This window comes from Trachurus japonicus, chromosome 12 (assembly GCF_045865225.1).
Source record: "Trachurus japonicus isolate A0001 chromosome 12, Traja_1.0".
NCBI classification, from domain to species: domain Eukaryota; kingdom Metazoa; phylum Chordata; class Actinopteri; order Carangiformes; family Carangidae; genus Trachurus; species Trachurus japonicus.
Genome location: NC_140918.1, coordinates 16,454,605 through 16,474,343, shown reverse-complemented (window position 1 = coordinate 16,474,343; position 19,739 = coordinate 16,454,605). Strand labels below are relative to the sequence as shown.

Sequence of the window (19,739 nt, the reverse complement as noted above, 5' to 3'; positions counted from 1 at the left end):
CAACAAACCACATTAATGATAACTGAGCGCTGGGAGATGAGCCTGCACGTTGACTGCGTGTGATAATAAAAGCCTGGATATGAGAGAGGGGGTATCATGATGATGACGTCCTTACTGGATTGTAGCATATGGGTGCAGGTTTGTGTGTGTGTGTGTGTGTGTGTGTGTGTGTGTGTGTGTGTGTGTGTGTGTGTGTGTGTGTGTGTGTGTGTGTGTGTGTGCGTGACATATGGCATTTACTGCGATTTTCTGTATCGTTGCATTAAGAGTCTTACAGAGGAAAAATGCTGCCACCAGGGAAAAAAAAAAAAAATCATCCATTTCAGTAATTTCAGTAATAGCCTACTGCAGTGACCAGTGGTGTTATGTACAAATTTAAAGTATAAGTTGTACTTAGGGTAATACTTTCTACTTTCTGCTCTACTAGATTTCAGAATATTGTGCATTTCAAACAATTTGTTCAAAGTTTATGGTAATTTAATTAGGATTTCAGATGCACAAACCAAATCCTTTTTAGCATGAGCATGAGCCATTTTTAGTATGTAAAACTGGAGGAATTGAAAACCTCCCCAAGAAGAAAGACGTTTTCAAAGAGCAAAAAAAAAAAGATTTGATGTTGAATTTTTCAAAAGAAAAAGAGAGGTTGAGGTTTGGATTTAGTTCTGAGATTCAAGTTGATGAAAAGTTGATAAAGTGGCCAATGACTTTTAAAATTCAATTCAAAAGACTGATCATATGATTACATCATACATTTTAGAATAAAATCACAATTAAATCTTACCTTATTGATCATACAACATGTTTTAGCATTTGCATTTGCTTTGTTTACTGTAACAGCATCATGTATGCTTGTTGTTAGGTTAAAATATTTCCTGCCATCATTAAAATGTGGTTATTAGTAGGCCTACCATTTTGTTAATAGCTTACCACTTAAATAAATGAATGCAAGAGCTAATAAAATGGCATTGAACATAAATACTTTATTTGCTTGCATTTCTCCAAACCTTTATTCAACACATAAAAATGGTAAAATATTGGACTTTTGTACAGACAATAATTTAAATAAATACCATGATTAATTATCATTAACAAATGCAATAAGCAACATCATCAAAGAAAGACCGAAGGCTTCTTCTTGACTTTTTCTGGAGTAGCCTAGTTGATATTTTTCTATTGATTACAGGGGAGGTTACATTTAAATAAATGCATTAATAAGTAAAGAAGCAAACAGCTAACAATTGATTATTTTCATTTGGCATCATCACAGTCAGTAGTGAAAACTTTAAATTGTACAATCATTTCTGCAAAGTGCTTTGTGACAATATGCCTCACAAACAGGGGGGTTACTTTTTTTTTTTTTTTTCTTAGATTTTGATACCTACAGCTTTTCTTTTATCACGTGGAGAATCAGCTTGAAAAACAAAAACAAAACCCAAAGGCATCCTCATATCATCTTTAGATACAAATCTCTATGGCACTACGTCAGGATGCTTGGTATGGTCTTCAGTACATTGTTGTTGTTACATACTTACTTAAACTTTTACATTGCACTGTATAACTGTTCATTTTAAATACCGTGTTGCAAATAATACAAAACCAGTTTACACGGCACAATGCAAATCAAATATTTAAATTCACCCAACTGGTGTGACAAGTAGTGTTGAGCGATGTCAGTCTCACCCACAGAAATCAAAGAACAGAACAGGAACTTTTGAACCTCTGCGTATCCAGAGGTTTGCTGGGTACAGTAGTAAGGCAGTCAGCACAGCCGATAACATTTTAAAAATCGTCATGGTGAAAAACGTTGCTACAAGAGTGAGTTTCGATCCACTGTCTTGAAGGTTTGTTATCACAGTGTGAATTGTTTCAGCCTCCAGCATCCTTCCCATTTATAAAGTCTGCGTCCACTCATATCCAGCCCTTCAGAGTCCTTTGATTTTTTTTTTTTTTTTTTAAAGCAAACCATCTTGCTCAAAAACAGAGGGCAGAAGGGAGAAATCAAAGGGCACAAACTTGACACCGGCCCCGTGGTAGAATTTGTTCTGAAACTCCACCCTGAAATCAAGTGGAGAAGCAAGCAAGAGAATTTTAATGAAGGCAGAATAAATGATGAGGAGGATGAATGGAAATAGAAAAACCAAATGAAGCACAGTGGGAGATATTGAAAAAAATGTGTGTAATATCATGTTACAATAAAGAATCATTGATACTCATATTGGAGACTATTTTCTACTTATTTCCCTTTTATGAGTCAAAATTTTTCTTACACTGTAAGTACACTGTAACACTATATCTTTTCTTTTTGAAGTTATTTACAGGGCATGCCTCTATATAGCTCTATATATATACAGTATATATAGCTGAAAATTGTTACATCCAGTTAAGTTGGTACCAATGGGACTCACCAGTGGAGGCGGAGCGCGTGGAGGAACGCTGATAAGCCTTCCATGACCAGCAGGATGGACACGGTGAGTGTGGCGAAGAGGCCGAACACAGGAACCAAAAACAGTATCCCCATTCTTGTGGTGATCCTCAGGCCCAGGCGCATCACCATGGTCCACAACACCTCAGACAGCTCTGCAACCAATACAAACCAGGACACATGAGGACACAGCACAGAAAGATACACACAAATAAATTAAAAAAAAGAAAGAAATGCAAAGTAGAAGCCAGTAGAGCAGGCAACTTTTTTGGCCGCGTTCAGACTGCAGGCATATCTGATTCAAATCTGATTCCTTCTCATATCCGATTTTTAGGGCTGACTGTCCACACTGTTTTTAGCAAGTGTCCAAATCGCATTTGGCTCTGTTCAGACTAGGCCACATTATTGACCGAGCTGACAGGTTGCTGTAGCAACGACGTCGGAGCGGAGGCTACGCTGTATGTGACAGGCGATGCCTCCCGGACGCGGCGGCTGCAGCACCGGGCAGATCAGCTGCAGCACAGTGATCTGCCCGGTGCTGCAGCCGCACTGCCCCGCTAGTTTCAACCTCAGCCCGCCTGGTGTGTGTGTACGTGTACGTGTACCAGAGACTGGTGTGTGTGTGTGTGTGTGCGTGTGTGCGTGTGCGTGTGCAGCCACAGAGACGGGAAACTCCAGCACCCCAGAGTTGGAGCGCGCCGTCGCCGTCACTCCTGTCGCCGACAACACGGTAGTTTGCATAAAATAAAAGTAATAAGAAGGAAATTGATATTTAACTGGAGCTCATGGGACCATACGGGACCTGTGACAGCGCCGCGGAGAGTGACGTCACGGACAGTCAAAACCGATCTGAGTGTTTGGAGCTGTTCAGACTGAGACGCATCTGTCCAAATGCGATCTGAAACTACCTCCTGGAGGTGGTTTCGATCCGTTTTGCAAAAATCGGATTTCATGTGATTTGGGACTGTTCAGACTTAAAAAGAGCCATCCAGTTCCAATCTGGATGGGCTAAAAATCGGATTTTGGCTGGCAGTCTGAACGCGGCCTTAGCGACTGTACTTACGGGCATGGGCCAAGCTGAGGGCCCAGAGACGCAGATAGGACGCAGTGTTGGAAATGCAGCCCAGGCAGTACTCTATGGTGTGAATGGCCTGGTGCAGCAGCACATCTGCAAAGTCAAACTGTAAAACGATACAACAAGACAAATTAATTCTGATTAGTGATTGGAATTTGAATTAGATTCATATTTTTTGTTGCCTCCTACATTTGTTGTTGCCCATTGTCACTAACCAATAAGCACAGCACATCTTACTAACCATTAGCTGTGCAAATAGCTCTCCCTTATGGAGGACCAGGCATCTTACAGGCAAAGTAATGCTCATGGGATGTAACAGGTTCTCTGACTGGGTGGAAAGGCATCACTCACAAATGAGCCACAAGGAGAGGCTAAATGACTAAGCAAATCCATATGCTAACAGGAAAAACTAGACATTTCCCTGGCAGAGATTTTGATTTTGACACTGCTGGGTGGTGATCTCTGTCAACATGGGAGTCCGTGGGAAGCACCAGGAGTAAGTTCAGAGTCTTTTGGGATTTTATTGTTCATTTCCACATCCAGAGGCAGAAATATGGAGATACTGAAATAACTAAATAAATAAAAATTAAAATAAATAAATTAAAAAAATTTTTTACAGTGGCTATTTGACATAAATATCTTCATATATCCAGATGGTGTATATAGGTGATGATAATATATCTCCTTACAGATAGATAGATAGATAGATAGATAGATAGATAGATAGATAGATAGATAGATAGATAGATAGATAGATAGATAGATAGATAGATAGATAGATAGATAGATAGATAGATAGATAGATAGATAGATAGTTTTATTTACTGACTCCAAGTCCAATGATAATAAAAAAACAGGCAACAGATTACTAACAGACAGATAAACAAACAATATAGACAGCACACTGTCTGTCCTACAAGCTAAAAAAGGTGCTTTTGTTCAAGCCATTTCAATACATGGAGGTGTATCTTATGTCACTCTGAGTAGGCTGTTCCTAAGAGTTGATGTGTCTGGTATGTGACCTATGACTAAGAAAAACTTGGAAGAGACCCGCACTCACGGTTGTTCCAAGTTTCACTTATAGGTCACCACCGTCCAGACACACCAACTCTCAGGATCTCCTCACCCATGTCATCTGATAGTATCAGCTGATAGGGAGTGATGGACAATTTTTTTTACTTATTTGTGGAGATGAATAATAATAATAAGAAGGAGGAACACAAAGGATAACAATATAGTGCCTTGGGGCTCTACTCCCTGGTTCTTCAGCTGCATACACCTCAAAATGTTACATACACCGTCCCCCTGGGGGGTTGCATACTGCAGCTTGAAGTATTTAACAGCAGCGTAACGGTGGATCTCTGACCTCTTTAGGGAGAACTTCTCTGCCGGTCACTTCATCAAGTCCTTCCTCTTCATCATCCTCGTAGGACGGTGCTGTGGAGTTATCATCCTCGCTCACACGCCTCACCCTCTCATACCCCTGCGGTGTGACAGTAGTGTTTCATAAATTATGACGAATGAACCAAAACGTGGGAAACCAGCTCATAACGTTGTAATATCCTGGATTACACTCACCCTGCGTCTGCGCAGGCCTTTGCCTCCACGATACAGCCAGTACAGGTAAAGAGGTTTCCCCAGCAGCAGCACAGGAACTGACAGCAGAGCTATCACAACTAAGAAAATTTGCAGCCCAGTCTGTGGGATTAAAGGCAACAAACAAACACGTGGATTAACAAGGATCAAAAGCAGATGAACAGATGCGATTGTCAACACATACTTGTCCTGGGTAGAGAGGAGCGATATCCTTTCCCTGCATGACGAACATGTTGATAAAGTGGATGAGGATGCTGGGAGCCTGGCTGGAGTCTCGGGCGCCGAACGCCAGCCACTTGTAGAGAATCATGAACACCAGGTAGCCAAAGAGACAGAGCAGGAAGAGCAGCTCAGGTAGAAACAGCAAATAGACATTAAATTTCTGTCGGAAGTGCCTGAAGGGAGAGAATAAAGAAAGTGATGAGACGGTGATGATATTGACTGGGCATCAGAGCCAAAATCACACTGTACAGAATGACATTGCTGTTTTATTTACCACATTCATTAGTGACATTAAGAATTAATTTTTAATATGATATGAAAGTATTGCTTTATTTTACAGGCAAACAAAATATTTATTCATTTGTTGGAAGCTTTAGTGTGTATCTTGAATTCATATCTACACAAAGAGACATGGATAAATAGGTGAAAGAATTTAATGCTACCAATTCATTCTGTGAAGCAAATGGAACAACTGAATATAAAGAAATAATACTCTGCACTGAACTTCCTCATAGAGTATGTACAGCATGTCTACAGTACAGCTTAAGGGATAAAGGTGGCAATATTACATCTTTTGTGTGACCTCATCACCACATCTGTGCATCTTAACCACAAACCCATTAATTCCTAAATCTTAAAAAAGAAAACGATTATAATTAAAGTTTCATTTTTTGAAAAGCTTAAATCATTGCGACACTGGGAAATGTTTTTTTTTTTCTTCTTTTTTTCGTCAGCATGAGTAAAGAGACTATTTTAAGCTCTTGGATTTGGTGCACTTGTGTGTATTTCTGGCAGCAGGCTGGTGCATGTGGGACCGAGTCAAAATAAACACTGAGCAGTGCCCCTGCTCGTGGTAATGGAGGAACATGAAGTGCAACTGGGTAGCTCAATGATAACTTAGAAGGAATACGATATATCAGGCACTAAATGGCACACCAATATATCATTTTGCAATTTCAAAGTTTAAGTGTTTAACAAAATCATTTAAGACTATTTTCCTCCAGCAGAAGCATCGATTCTGGTTAGGGTGTGTAGTTTTTCTGGCACTCTGTAATCGGTTGCTACAGTGCAAGTGTAAAATACAGAGTTGCAGTGCTCTATCAGCAGACACTGGCACTAATGAAAATACCTTTCAGCCAATCACAACGGACAGAGTACTGATATACATCTCTGCACCAGGCGCTCCAAAATCCAATTTTACTCAAGCAGAGGCGCTGTAAGGTTATTGACATGGACTTCCATCTGCAGTCACTCACAAGTGATTGAAGACACTCAGCACCACTCCGAAGCTCATGTGGATGACCCCGATAACGACCGACATCTTCATCTTGTAGGAGTTGAGGAAGGAGAGCCGGTTCACCGCCATGTTCCATATCTGATGCAGTATTAAAAAGCATGTCAGTGAAAAACCAAACAAGTGTGAGTCAGTCATATTTTGACTGTTAAAGCCAGAGTGCATTTACTCACAGGATCGATGCCAAATGGATACGGTCCGCTGAAAACACCACTGACGTTCGGGTCTAGTGTGAGCAAAGCGGTTGTTTGAAGCGTTTCGTTTCTGCGTGTAAAAAAAAGAAAAAGAGGGATCAATTAGAGATACCAGAAGCAGCCATTAAAATGAAACAAGCAGCCCAGATAAACCTGTGGTTCTGTATCTGTATTAGGGCTGCAACTAACGATTATTTTCATTATCGATTACTCTGTCGATTATTTGAGCGATTAATCGATTAGTTGTTTGGTCAATAAAATGTTAAAAAAATGTTGAAAAATGTTGAAAAACATCATTCAGTGTTTCCCAAACCACCAGACGACGTCCTCAAATGTCTTGTTTTGTCCACAAACCAAAGAGAGACTCGGTTTATTGTCATAAAGGAACAAAGAAACCAGAAATATTCCCATTTAAGAAGCTGGAATCAGAGAATTTGGACTTTTTTTTCTTAAAAAAACTACCCAAACCGAATATTCGATTATCAAAATAGTTGACGATTAATTTAATAATCGATTATTGTGCGATTAATCGATTAATTGTTGCAGCTCTAATCTGTATTTGTAATTGTACTGACAATCAGTGATGGGAATAACGGCATTACTAATAGCGCTACTTTTTTCAGTAATGAGTAATCAAAAAAGTTACTGTTTCCCCCGTTTTTCCCCGACAATAAAATGAACAAAACAAAATAATACACCCATTAAAGTGTACATTATACACATTTATTTTCAGTCCATCAACTAATCGGAAAAAGACGTTTATCTGGAACTAACCAACTCACAGAACCTTGAAGGTTAGGTGTTATGGTTAGGGGGTTAGGGGGTTAGGGGGTCAAGTCCCAGTAATTTGACATATTTGAGCATTTTAATAAAAAAAAAATAATGCAATAGTTACTTTTCCTGGTAATTAGTTACTTTTATAATGTAGTAATTCAGACAACTCACGACCACTGCTGATTCGTGAACATGGCCTTCACGCTCCAACTAGAGCCGAATATGTTCAGAGACTTGGAGAAACAGTCGTTGTAAATCAGCCCGGTGTAGACAGAGAACAGACCCATCATCAGGATGATGTAGCGCCCGTTGAAAAATGTCGACCATATCTGGGAGCGACAAACACAAGTAATGAGCCAAAAAAAAAAGCTAATTTACAATAATCAGACTCTGAGTTATGGATGAGAGGGAGACTCATTCCTACCTCATTACCGGAGCGTTTCTTCTTCTGCTTTTTTTCTGTCAGCACCATCCACAAGGCGAACAGACTCATTACCATCCCGTGCCCGAGGTCACCGAACATCACAGCGAACAGGAAGGGGAACGTGATGATGGTGTAGGGAGCTGCCGATGACAGAAACACACTCAGCGCACTTTTTAATCTGAGTCTCCCCCCTCTCTGAGTCAACACTGCTGCTGCTAGACATACATTACTGTTCTTTACAAGACATAGTATGAGCTCTTACCTGGGCTTACCTCGCGATAATCCCCCACCCCATAAGCCTCCACAATGCTCTGAAAGCCCGATGTGAACTTGTTGGTTCTCAGGAGGGTTGGCGGCGTGTCGGTGCTGGGGATGCGGTTCACAAAGGACGGTACAGTGGCATCACCTTTTCTCTGATGATTAAAACGGCATAGATGTAAGGGTTTACCACAGCCAGGGATTATTTCAAAAGTGCCGACAGGAACTCTGAGTACATGTGCGTTTTTAAAATCCCTGTGAAACTGAAAACTATGGTTCGATTGCTCCTCTCTTGCATTTTACAGTGTGTACTGAAACTGCACTGTTGGTGGCACCATTATAATGACTGCTAATATTGCAATGTTGATTTCACTTTAAAGGGGAACTAGGCAAGTCCGGTCGCTTTATCTCTGTTTTGTTTGTGAAGTCTCATCTGTCATAAATAAAAGATTACATTACAAGGGTTACATTGTCATGGTGCCGCTGAGACGAGAGCTAGGACACCGGGGCGGAGGCGCTTATCTTGCAAGTTTGGTTTTTGGCCAAGAGTCGCTAGGTAGAAGGCAGAGAGCCTCCATTCTCCCCATAACAAGTCATTTATCATCACAATTACTCCGAAGCTGTTAAATAAATTAATAATTTAAACGTAATAAAGGTAAAACATCTTGCATAGTTCCTTTTTAAGAAGGTGTTGATTTGCTTTTCATGTGAAATTATTTTTTTCCAAACAATGACACACAGTTTATCTGTAACTGTAAGTGATGCTGTATCTTCCCACTCACCGAGCCCTCCTCCAGCGCCCCCCGCAGGTTGGCCAGGTCGCTGACGGGACACCACACCTCAGCAATCAGACACTTGTTGGTGACGTCGAAGCTGCACAGGTTGAGGATGTGATAGATAGCCTTCATCTTCTTCACCTGCACCACCCAGGTGTAGGCCGACTCCGAGGCCTTCTGCAGAACCTGCCTCAAGTAGTCCTCGGTGCGGTGCAGCACCTGGAGGAGACGCCACAGAGAGTTAGAGTCACTCAGAAAACATGTGCATGTTGCACATTCCTCTTTGGATCAGAAGCCTTAAAGGGATACTTCACCCAAAATCGATAATCCAACAATTTTCTACTCCACGTCATGCCAATGAAGGGTTTGGAGAACTTTCGAACTTTTGAATCGTCCAAAACACACGCTATGAGACATCCAAATACCTCCATACTGCTCGTCCGTACTGACCCAAGCGTCCTGAAGCCGCGACATGACAAAGTTGTTCGTAAAAAAATTATATATCTCTGTTTCTATCTTTGTTGTAGTAGTAGCTCCCAGTGGCTCTGTTGATGTTTGTGCGCATGCGTGAGATTTGTTGCGAGATGTTTGTTCATCATTGTAAAGTTTAAACCATTGGATGTATGATGTGAACACGCAGTAAATCTCGCGCAAAACAGAGATCAAATTAATTTTGTCCGAACAACTTTTTCATGTTGCGGCTTCAGGACACACAGACGAGCAGTATGGAGGTATTTGGATGTTTCATAATGTGTGTTTTGGACGATTCAAAAGTGAACTCTATCAGCCGCCATTATATGAAAATCTGTTGCCAGCCGGACCCCCCCTGGAACTCCAAAAGCGTTTTGATGACTCTGAAAGTTCTCCAAACCCTTCCTTGGCATGACGGTGAGTAGAAAATTAGTATTGAAGTAGTAATAGTGGTAGTGAAGTATCCTTTTAATGATTAAATCTGTCAGTCCTACATTGTTGAGGTCTTGGATGCGCGTCCTTAAGCTGTCCAACACGTCTGCCCGCTCCTCGTCATTCTCAGGGTGTGGATAAAGATGACAGTGGTAACTGGGGACAACAAAGAAATATATGTATTAAAATAATGACAGAGGATACATCTGGATTGAAAGGTTACATTTGTATCATGATGCTGTTCTTACCAGTCGCAGATCTTTTGAACTTTTTGTCCGATCTGGTCTCCCCAGAAAGAGATGAGAAACACCACACTTTTGCTGATCTCACCCTGAAACAAAAGATCAAACAAGTTATTATTATACCCTTACAATAAGACACAAAGAGATGAAAAAAGGATTTACTTGGTGTACCATTTTAATACATTATGAATCAAAACTTACTTTTAGGCTTTAAAAGCTTGGTTTCATTCATAAATGATTAAGCAATAACCACAGTTCCTGTTTGGTTTTAAGAAATGGGGAATATTTTCATGATTTCTTATCTGCAAAATATGTAGAATGACTCACGGTGTCGAGATCAGCGAGGTTCTCGTCCACTTCTGCGTAGCTCAGGATGGTGTAACCTTTACACACTCTCCACAACATACGCTCAAAGGCCTCGACCTTCACCCGCTGGATGAGGCCTGAAACAAACCTGTGGCACAGCAGAGATTACATCAGATTAGGTGTAAGGGGGGGTCACTTCGTAATGATAATGGCACCGTGCACATTTCCACATACTGCAGCTCACCCCAGTTTGGCTCCAAGTCTTTGCATACCAGTGCATCCCGTCACCGAGTCCGTCTCCATAGTGGGGAATTCTTCATACTGGGGACCAAGAGCCTCATGCTAATTATAAAAAGGAACATGTTTCATTCATGACAGCTCCTTATGTGGTTCTGCTCAAAGTCAAGGTAACGTTCACAGACAGATGAGGCGTTTTGTTGTTTATCAGCGTTGCTCTCTGCTGTACAAGAGGGCAGCCCAAGTGAGTCGGGTGCTGCTTGTAACACCTGCAGTGTGACTGTCTCGTTAATCTTAAATCAACCCTACTATCACCCTGGGAAAACAAGACACGTCAGCAACAAGAAAACAAGACACTGTCGGCAAGGTGAGGGGGGGATGCTCCTTTACTGAGATGCAAACAGAGAGTTGACTGAAAAACTCTTTCTTCCTCTCTGCCATGGGAGTCTAAAATCACTACCTCATGTAACAGCACCTTCAGTTTGCACATTATAGAATAGAATAGTACTTTATTAATCCCTTGCAGGAAATTCTTTCGTCACAGCACTCCAGTGTACAAAGGTAAAGAATATTATAGCAGAATAATACAATACATAAACTTAAAATAGGAGAAAAAGATAAATTACAATTTAAATCTTACAAAAATTACAAAGTTAAATATTACCAGAATTACAAAGTTAAAAACTATAAGAATAAACCCCCAAATTTGCCCCTCTCTCCATCTTAACAATATATACAGAAGAAAATATAAGTTTTATTTATCATTATTGCATGCATATTGCACATACAATACACTCTCTTCTACCGTTTACAACTGGTCTGTGTTTAGCTCCATCTGTGTTTAGCTTTTAGTTTTGTATTTTTGTATTATGATTAGTATTACTATTATTATTAACATATTATTGTTGCTCTTTAATTGTCTTTCCATTTTTATACTTAGTTTTATATCTCTTATGCAAGCATTTGCAATGAAACATGTTTTCTACTGTGCAAAATGACAATAAACACTTTGAATCTTGGTTGGTGTGTGCTATAACCGAGCAGCTGGACAGACGGATACTCACTCTGGAGCGGCTGTGTATGAAGGTCCGCGTGATCTTCAGCATGTGTGTGTACTCGGTGAGCTCCAGGAGGTTCCTCTGCAGTTTCTCTTTGTTCCTGGCCACCTCGCTGAGCTCCATCTCCAGCCTCTGGAGCTGCTCCTGCACATCAGAGGACAAGAAAAAATAGCTTCAAGGGAAAACTGTGTCACCTCTATTCAGCGCTGTGGCCGTGACAGAGACAATTCTGCTGAAGAACTGAATTGATAAGCTGTCATAACATTAACACAAATGGATGAGACAGTTATGTACAGTTATATTTAGCTAGGTTTGCTAGCATTAGTTAAAATCAGCCACTAAAAACGAATGCTCATACCACACCAAGTAAGATACATACTGATATGAGCAGCAGTGTATTTTATTGATTAAGGTGACTGAGGAGGTTGTGCTTCAACTGTGGAGTTAATCAGTGGCGTGCGAGACCCAAAAGAATGAAAAATTCACAAAACATAAAAAAGCAGCACATCGCCTTTGTTTAATAGTTCACATAACAAAACTATTTAAAGCTGTACGGAAAAGAAAATTGAATTTTAGCCCACTCTGGGTCACAAAATTAGTGTAATAACTCATCTATCAGACGATGTAGGCCAAACTTTATGCAAAATTCTATTTTTGATTAAATCCGGGATGAAAGTGGGGTAGTTTTTTTCCGCATTGGATAACGCAGGCGCACAGATTATACGTCAGCCTGCTCACGATTCATCAGCCACTGATATTGGATACGTCATCCGTCAATCAAACGTCTGAGACATGCACACACACATGGAGCTCGGTCTGCCCAGGCTTTGAATATCCCGCCCGCTTGATAACGACCAATCAAATTCGTTTTCCTTATTCGGGTAAACTCGTGCGGTAAACAGGACAAATGGCCATTTCTGTACACCTTTAAGGATTCTGGATACTTTATATTGATGTTGTATGGATATATACTATTTAATGATGAGTTTTACAATGGGTCACGTTACACTATTGGTCATGGTAAACAATTTATTGATTTTGGATACTATTTTGGATGAAGTGTTTAAGTCCTCTCTGAAGACTCATTTATTTGACATGGCCTTCAACTCAGGTTGAGGTTGAAGTCCTATGCATGTATGTGTGTATGTAAAATTGTGTTCACATTTAATGTTATTTTATCTTTTCTACCTGTACAGCACTTTGGCAACTTTGATTATTTTAAATGGGCTTTATAAATAAAGTCTGACTTGACTTGATGTGGCATGCCTTTGATTAATGCCTATGTCTTGATTCTTGAACCAGGAAGAGGAAAGGAGAGCGATGGACTACTGACCCTCCCCACACAGTTAGTGCAATACCTTCCAGATGTGCTGTCACTTTGTTGAATGTATATAGTTGGAATGAAATAAGCATACCTCAAACTCTCTGAAGAAGGCCACAGGCTGAAACGTGTTTGTGTTTTGTGATTAAACAAAAGCAACTTTGAGTACTTTGTCCTCCTTAACTTGGAACTCGGGATGTGCTAGCACTTTTTTATGCTTACTGCATTTTATTACTAATGAATTCAACTGTTAATTTGTGAATTTGTGGTTTGGGAGCATCCCTCTTCTGTGATGTACGTCACGTAATGATGTCATAATGCTACATGGTGAAACGAAAGTAAAAGTGTGACGTCAGGTAGTGCAGGACAATCAATTTGATCGCCTCTTTCATCGTCCATTACTGATGATTACACAGAGAGGCTAAATCCAGCAGAGTGGTAAATGCACCAGAGTCAGACTGGCAGCCAAAAACTAAACCAGGCTCTTGGCTGCTAAAGTGACTCTACTGTTGCTACAGAAATCACAGTCATGCAACCTCATGATCCCACTGCTCTGTTGGCAGTGGAGTCGGTACAAACCCCATGCTGTGCAGCCAAAGTTTGTTCAATCTCACAAAACTTTATAAGGAATTCAAGCGGGGAACCCAAGGTTTGATTTATGTCTGGCTGAATTCACACATCGGACATCCAGGATATTTTTCATATGGTGGACTAGAACAATGTTTATGTCATTTTTCCAACCATGAAACAGCTAGAAAAAAAAATGAAAAGAAACTGGAAGTTAACATGAGTCAATGATGAACTTGGAGTAATATATCCAGGCTTCTCTGTGCTCCAGATTGATGCTACATCCAAATCAAGACCAAGTTGTGAGTGTACATGTAAATAAGCTCAATTATACACTATGGAAATTGACACTTTGGTAGTAAAATCTGGTTGAAGTAAAACTTACCATGATCTCCAAGACTTGTCTTGGGGGAGGAGCGAGCGGACTCTCATCCTCCTCTGGTACGGCTATATGAGCCTTCTGGATTTCCCTCAGAAGGAAGCCTGTCAACAGAAAAGGCTGATGGTTTGTTTCACAGTAATTACCACTGGAGCGTCAGACCTGGCTGTGAAATCTTCACCTCCGAGGAGGAACCGTTTTACAAAACACGATCAGCCGCAAGCCGTTTGCTACCCTGATGATTAATTGCCTAGGTGTGTGTGCTCATGCTACTCCCATATGTTACCATCCCAGGTGCTCTGCTCTGCTCTCTTACCCAGAATCCTCTCCATCTCCTCGCATCTCTTGATTTCGCTGACGAAGCGTCGCTGGAATGAGCTGACACTCGGATTAAGCTGAAACCAGAGGAGCATCACAGGTCAGGTGGCTGCATCGAGTCAATAACAGGATCTATCACTGTTAAACAGCCTTGTTTATTAATGTTTAAATAAAGTTGAAAAATAAAGGACACAAACACCAAGTATGGAGTGTTTTGACTTCACATCTTAATATCTTATAAGTGTCTTTAAAGTTCTGTAGAGGAATTTAATGTTAAAAGTCAGATAGATAGATAAATAGATAGATAGATAGATAGATAGATAGATAGATAGATAGATAGATAGATAGATAGATAGATAGATAGATAGATAGATAGATAGATAGATAGATAGATAGATAGATAGATAGATAGATAGATAGATAGATAGATAGATAGATGGGGCCTATCTATATAACATAGGCCTATATAATACATGCATAATCAGAAGGAAAATAAGGGGTAGAGTATGATCTGTCTATTTATTCTAAGAGTGTGTCCATAATAAAACACAGAGTCGTTCAAGCTGCTGTTGGAGTTGCCACATTTAGATAAATGAGTGTGACCATCATCAGCAGCATCAGCATCATCAGCCTGTCTACTTACATCTCGAAACTCGACCAGCCCCAGCTCTCCCAGCTCACTGATGCAGTCATATTCAGAGCCGGACTGCAGGAACAATTGCGCCAAGCACATCTCCTCACTCCGAAACACCATCTTTATCTGCCGCCGCGTAAATCCGCCTGTTTAGCCTACTGAACCTGGACGACGAGACGCTCACTACACTGACGGGAAATAGGACATCACAATAATCAACGAGTCGCCACGTCGCTTTAAAAACCTCTTAACCAATTAACCTCCACCCTTCCTCCACTAGAGGATTAATTACTGCCCATTACAATTGACGGTTTTTTTCCTAGAGGGGAGAGTCTCCTCCATCCTGCGCCTTGGTGGTCGCGCCGCCGTCTCTCTCCTCCTGCTCCTCTCACCTCCTCACAGCCCCCCGCCGGGTGTCTAGTGAATAAACAAGACGAAAACAAAGGCAGAAACCTCCCTAATGCACCTTTCGCATCGAGCTTTCGCAGCGCCAGGCGTCATCCTGTGGGCTCTTTTACCTTGAACACCTGTCATTACAGCCACCAAGACAAAAAATAATAAATAAAAAAGAAAAACGACGCGACGCAGGCCGGACAGAGACGAGCAACAGGCGGACTAAAAGAGGTTAAACATCAAGCCGCCATGGAGACAAAAGCGGCTGACGGGACGGCAGCCTCGCGTTAAAACAAACAAAAAAAGGAGCCACCGTCAGAAATAGGCTACGGCCTTTATGCGAAGCTACGTCGCCCGGCAATTGACACAGATTGCGTCTCCGGGTTGCCAGATATCGCCGCATCCTCTGAAATAATCGCTGTTCTTGATTTGAAGGAGGACAGGTGTTATATTGTATTAAAGTATTGATTTAATTCGACGGAAAACAGCTAGACAGGAGCAAGCTAGCTTAAGTAACACATCTAATATTTGCGGGCGTTAGGAGTTTCGACTCCTAACCCGCAGATACTTCAACATCTTACTCTATCAACACCAGCTATTTGATGTAGGCCGACTCGTCGAAATATTTGTTTTACGCAATGAAGCACATTAAATATTTGCTGTTTAAACAAAAGGCTGTTCGTGACGAAGGCACGGTAGTCACAGTATAACAATGAAAATGAGTAAAACTATGTTAAAGAGTGTTGATTTTTTAAATTTATTATGATGTTCAGTGAATATATATCTCGAAAACATTTGCCACCGGTAGGCAACTGAAGTTTATACCACTAATTTACCCATTTCGTTTTCATATTAGCTCGCGGTGATATTGATGAAACGACACGTTTTCCCAGTTTTCCCATCCTCTTCATTAAGTTGTAGCCGTAGCATCACATTTGCTTGTTTACGAATCCATTGTCTCGCTTTTAATTGTTTGCCCACCATGGTAACAGTTTCCTTTAAAAGGGGGTCATCTCACATACCTGGCAACCAGTGCATCTTCTTGCACAGTCCATCCCTGAAAGCAGCCCGACCATCTCCTTGTACGAGAAATCCGCTATTTCAAATGTTTTGGTGTTAAAACCAAAACGCATTTAAGTGCGTTGGATTTTAAGTTAATTTTGGTAGTATCACAAAAATATTTTGTAAAAAAAAAATGTGTAAACGTAATAAACCTGTAAAACACATATGGTATCTTTCAGATGACAAGGGTAACTCGCATTTAAGAGTACAGGTAGTGGTAATAGGCCCACATGACTCATCACAATTTACTCAGGGGTTGGGAAATCGGGAGAGTTTAATAAATTATTTTATCAGATATTACACAAAGTCATGTTGATGCTCCACGTTCAGTCCAGGGTCAAAACCACTAATTCTTCAAGTCCTGAGGGACACATGTAGACAACAGAAGCTGGGGGCAAAAATTATATATAAAATAATAAATCTTAATAATCTTATCTTATTCTTTTCTGTAACATGTGCAGTTTTATTTATTTCAACTCATGTGATCGTTGTTTTTTTTCCTTTTCTTTCATTTATTAATTGTATATGAATTAAATGCACAATATAAATAAAAAGCTTTAAAAAATAAAATAAATAATAATAATAAAGTGAAGTAGACAAATTGCTGTGGAAAATGCATAGGATTCATGGCACAGGATTCGTGATGATTTTCAGTATCATCCAGTTTGTTTAGAGTTTGTAGACACACACATTTCCAGAAAACTATGAAAAATGTAAATGTTATTGTTATTTTAGTTCCTCAGACTCTGAACCAGCCTGTTGAGCTCCTGCGACAGAGCTGTGACTGTGTCCAGTATCCTCCGTTTGTCCTTCTCCTCTAACCGAGCTTCACATCTCTGAGAAAATTTGTCAGGATGCCACAGTGCTTGCTGCTTCAGGAGCATTTTACGAAACACCGCCACGTCCTTTCGGTCCACGCCGTGCAGCATCACATCCACCATCTCCTGTACTGTACCTTTCGGAGCCGGCCAGGGGATGTCGCTGTAGCTCAGCTTTGCACCGCCGTCTGAAGAGCCCCCATGGAAAGTAGCCGCACACTTCTCATCGTACCTGCGCTTCTTACCACGACGAGTCTCTTCCTCTTTACGTGCTGCTCGAGCCAGATACTCTTCATGTTCCTTCTGCAGTTTTTCATGTAGCTCCTTGTTGCTTTGCTCTTCCTTTTCTCTCTCTTGTTTACTTTTCTTCCTTTTCCATCCAGAGGAAGACGCTGCCAGTCTTTGAGCTTCGGCGTGCTTTTTATCAAAATATTCTCTCCTAATACGATCAGCCCAGTCCCCAAAATCCTCCTCGTCATCATCAACAGGAAGGAAATCATCAGCTGTGAATCAAACACAGCAGCAATGTTATCACCAAGTGGAGAAAATCATAATTAAAGCTCAAAGTCAAAGAATGAATTTTAAATTTACCGTCATATACTCCAAATGTTTCAGAGAATTCGTCTTCACATTCACCAAACAGCTTCTCCATCCACTCCTTCTCAGGGTCAGCTTTAGTTGGACGACTCATGTTTTCTGCAGTCTGAGAAGAATAGAAGAAAAGCATTCCCAGAGTATTTACTGAACTTATGTTTTGTACTGATATAAACTCAAAAATTGACATTTTGAGATGTTACCTTGAAGTCTTGGAAATAATTATAGACATGTGACACATTTATCTTAGATTTTATTGACCAAATACTTTAACAATTAGTCAACAACAAGAAAAAAAACAGTTGGCAGATTCATCCTAAATGAAAGTAATCATTAGTTACAGCCTATCTATACTGTACCTGCTGGTGCACAGCTAATATAAAGTAGGTTTGACGTGACAAAGAAAATCAAATTACTTGTATAATCAGACACAACTTGGTCTGGGTTATACTCTGCATCATAAGTGAGTGTTTCCTCAGATACGGTGTAAAATGTTATTTTGTTAAAGTTACTTGTAAAGTCATACCACCATGAATCAGACCAGAGAAAGGGGACCCACTGACAGACGGTAAATTGGCAACTGTTTGTTTGTCAGTGAAGTGTTGGAAAGACAAGGTGGTGACTTCAAATCCATGACTTTACATAATAAACATTTCAAAACCCAAATATATTCATTTTACTATCACACATGACAGAAAAGCAGAAAAAAGCACATCACATTCCAACTGAAATTCACTGATGTTTGGCTTTTCTTCTTGAACAATAACAATGAATAAAGATACATAATCATAATGGACGCTGATGAAGATGAACTACTAATTATTTTAGCACTAATAGCTGATATAACTGATGTTGTCTGAGGCCACTCACTACTCTAGACACGTTTTCTCTAAAATTCAACTTAAAATGCAAACCACACTTGCTTTTGCTTTTTCCAGCCCGTTGCTGTGTCGCCTTTGTCTGTTTTTAACTGAATGTCTGATGGTTTCGTTGAGCTGCAGGGCCAAAACAACAGCTATTTGACGAGCAACTGTGTACATTTTCACTATGCACGGAGGTTATTAACTGCTAATAATGGCTGCTTCAAATTACCTGTGAAGGTTTCATCCACTGCAGCAGGTCTTCAGGTGTGACTCCAGCACTGTTTGGTGTGGTCAAAGCCTCCGGGCAGCTCCTCTTCAGGGGAACAACCAGGTCGTCAAACGCTAAGAAAACACACACATACATTAAAACAAAACAAACAACAACTAAAAAAATATACAGGTTAATGATTCAACACAATCTTTCCCGGGCCTCTCTCACCCGTCTTCCCGTGTTTGAGGGCCCTGTTGACGGCTGTGTGCAGCGCGGTGTCTCCTCGGTGGTCCGTCTGGAGGACATCGGCTCCGTGCTGCAGCAGCAGCCGCAGGACGGCGTCGTCTCCCAGGCAGCAGGCCAGGTGCAGCGGGCTCCTCTGCCTCCGGCCCTGGGAGAAGTTCACATCCAGGTCCCGGTGTTTCTTCAGGTACGACTTCAGCTTCAGTAAACTCCCTTCGTCCACGTATCTCCATACCCGCTTCTGTTTTTTAGAGGCCATAACTTAAGTTGAGGCCTTCGAGCTTCGCATGAGCTAAGATGCTAAGCTAATTCAGTCCGCCTTCCAAATAAGTCCGAGGTTAACCACGGCTCAGAGACTAAAGGTTCCGGGGACACGATCGTTCCGGCGCTGCCACTAGGTGTCAGTATTCAACACACTTGGCAGGATGATATGTTGGTTGGGAGCATAGACTGTAAACTTCCAGTTATTTCAATGAAACCTTTAATAAAATGAAATCAAAAACTCATATAACATTTTTCTTCATTTTCTATTTTGAAAAACGTGCTGTAGTTGCA

At 40.8% G+C, this 19,739-nt stretch overlaps 2 protein-coding genes across 3 annotated transcripts; both read right to left on the bottom strand.

The window, feature by feature from the left end:
• Positions 1–960: 960 nt before the first annotated feature.
• On the bottom strand, positions 961–15,309 carry atp6v0a2a (ATPase H+ transporting V0 subunit a2a). 2 transcript variants are annotated; one of them, XM_085793544.1, is made up of 20 exons: positions 15,010–15,309; positions 14,365–14,443; positions 14,055–14,152; positions 11,788–11,925; positions 10,731–10,828; positions 10,508–10,634; positions 10,187–10,269; positions 10,001–10,094; positions 9,042–9,254; positions 8,264–8,414; positions 8,002–8,141; positions 7,749–7,906; positions 6,783–6,873; positions 6,572–6,690; positions 5,278–5,488; positions 5,076–5,195; positions 4,864–4,980; positions 3,486–3,603; positions 2,406–2,577; positions 961–2,055 (listed from the first exon to the last, which is right to left on the bottom strand). In XM_085793544.1, exons 1-20 carry the CDS (start codon positions 15,118–15,120, stop codon positions 1,953–1,955), a joined length of 2,541 nt encoding a protein of 846 aa, XP_085649670.1. In that variant the 5' UTR covers positions 15,121–15,309; the 3' UTR covers positions 961–1,952. The 2 variants fall into 2 exon arrangements, with proteins under 2 accessions (XP_085649670.1, XP_085649671.1); XM_085793545.1 differs by having other exon boundaries at positions 10,731–10,807.
• Positions 15,310–17,000: 1,691 nt separating this feature from the next.
• On the bottom strand, positions 17,001–19,509 carry nfkbil1 (nuclear factor of kappa light polypeptide gene enhancer in B-cells inhibitor-like 1). The gene is made up of 4 exons (XM_085793564.1): positions 19,170–19,509; positions 18,960–19,072; positions 17,865–17,976; positions 17,001–17,776 (listed from the first exon to the last, which is right to left on the bottom strand). Exons 1-4 carry the CDS (start codon positions 19,441–19,443, stop codon positions 17,187–17,189), a joined length of 1,089 nt encoding a protein of 362 aa, XP_085649690.1. The 5' UTR covers positions 19,444–19,509; the 3' UTR covers positions 17,001–17,186.
• Positions 19,510–19,739: the final 230 nt, after the last annotated feature.

Excerpts from the sequence above, each read along its gene's own strand:
- atp6v0a2a (XM_085793544.1), bottom strand. The coding sequence starts at position 15,120 with ATGGTGTTTCGGAGTGAGGAGATGTGCTTGGCGCAATTGTTCCTGCAG. Across the intron at positions 3,604-4,863 it reads GAGAAGTTCTCCCTAAAGAG|TTTGACTTTGCAGATGTGCT; the intron begins GTCAGAGATCCA and ends ATCGTTTTACAG. Across the intron at positions 2,578-3,485 it reads CCTCAGCTTGGCCCATGCCC|AGCTGTCTGAGGTGTTGTGG; the intron begins GTAAGTACAGTC and ends TATTGGTTGCAG.
- nfkbil1 (XM_085793564.1), bottom strand. The coding sequence starts at position 19,443 with ATGGCCTCTAAAAAACAGAAGCGGGTATGGAGATACGTGGACGAAGGG. Across the intron at positions 19,073-19,169 it reads CCTCAAACACGGGAAGACGG|CGTTTGACGACCTGGTTGTT; the intron begins GTGAGAGAGGCC and ends GTGTTTTCTTAG. Across the intron at positions 17,777-17,864 it reads AACATTTGGAGTATATGACG|CTGATGATTTCCTTCCTGTT; the intron begins GTAAATTTAAAA and ends TTTGATTCACAG.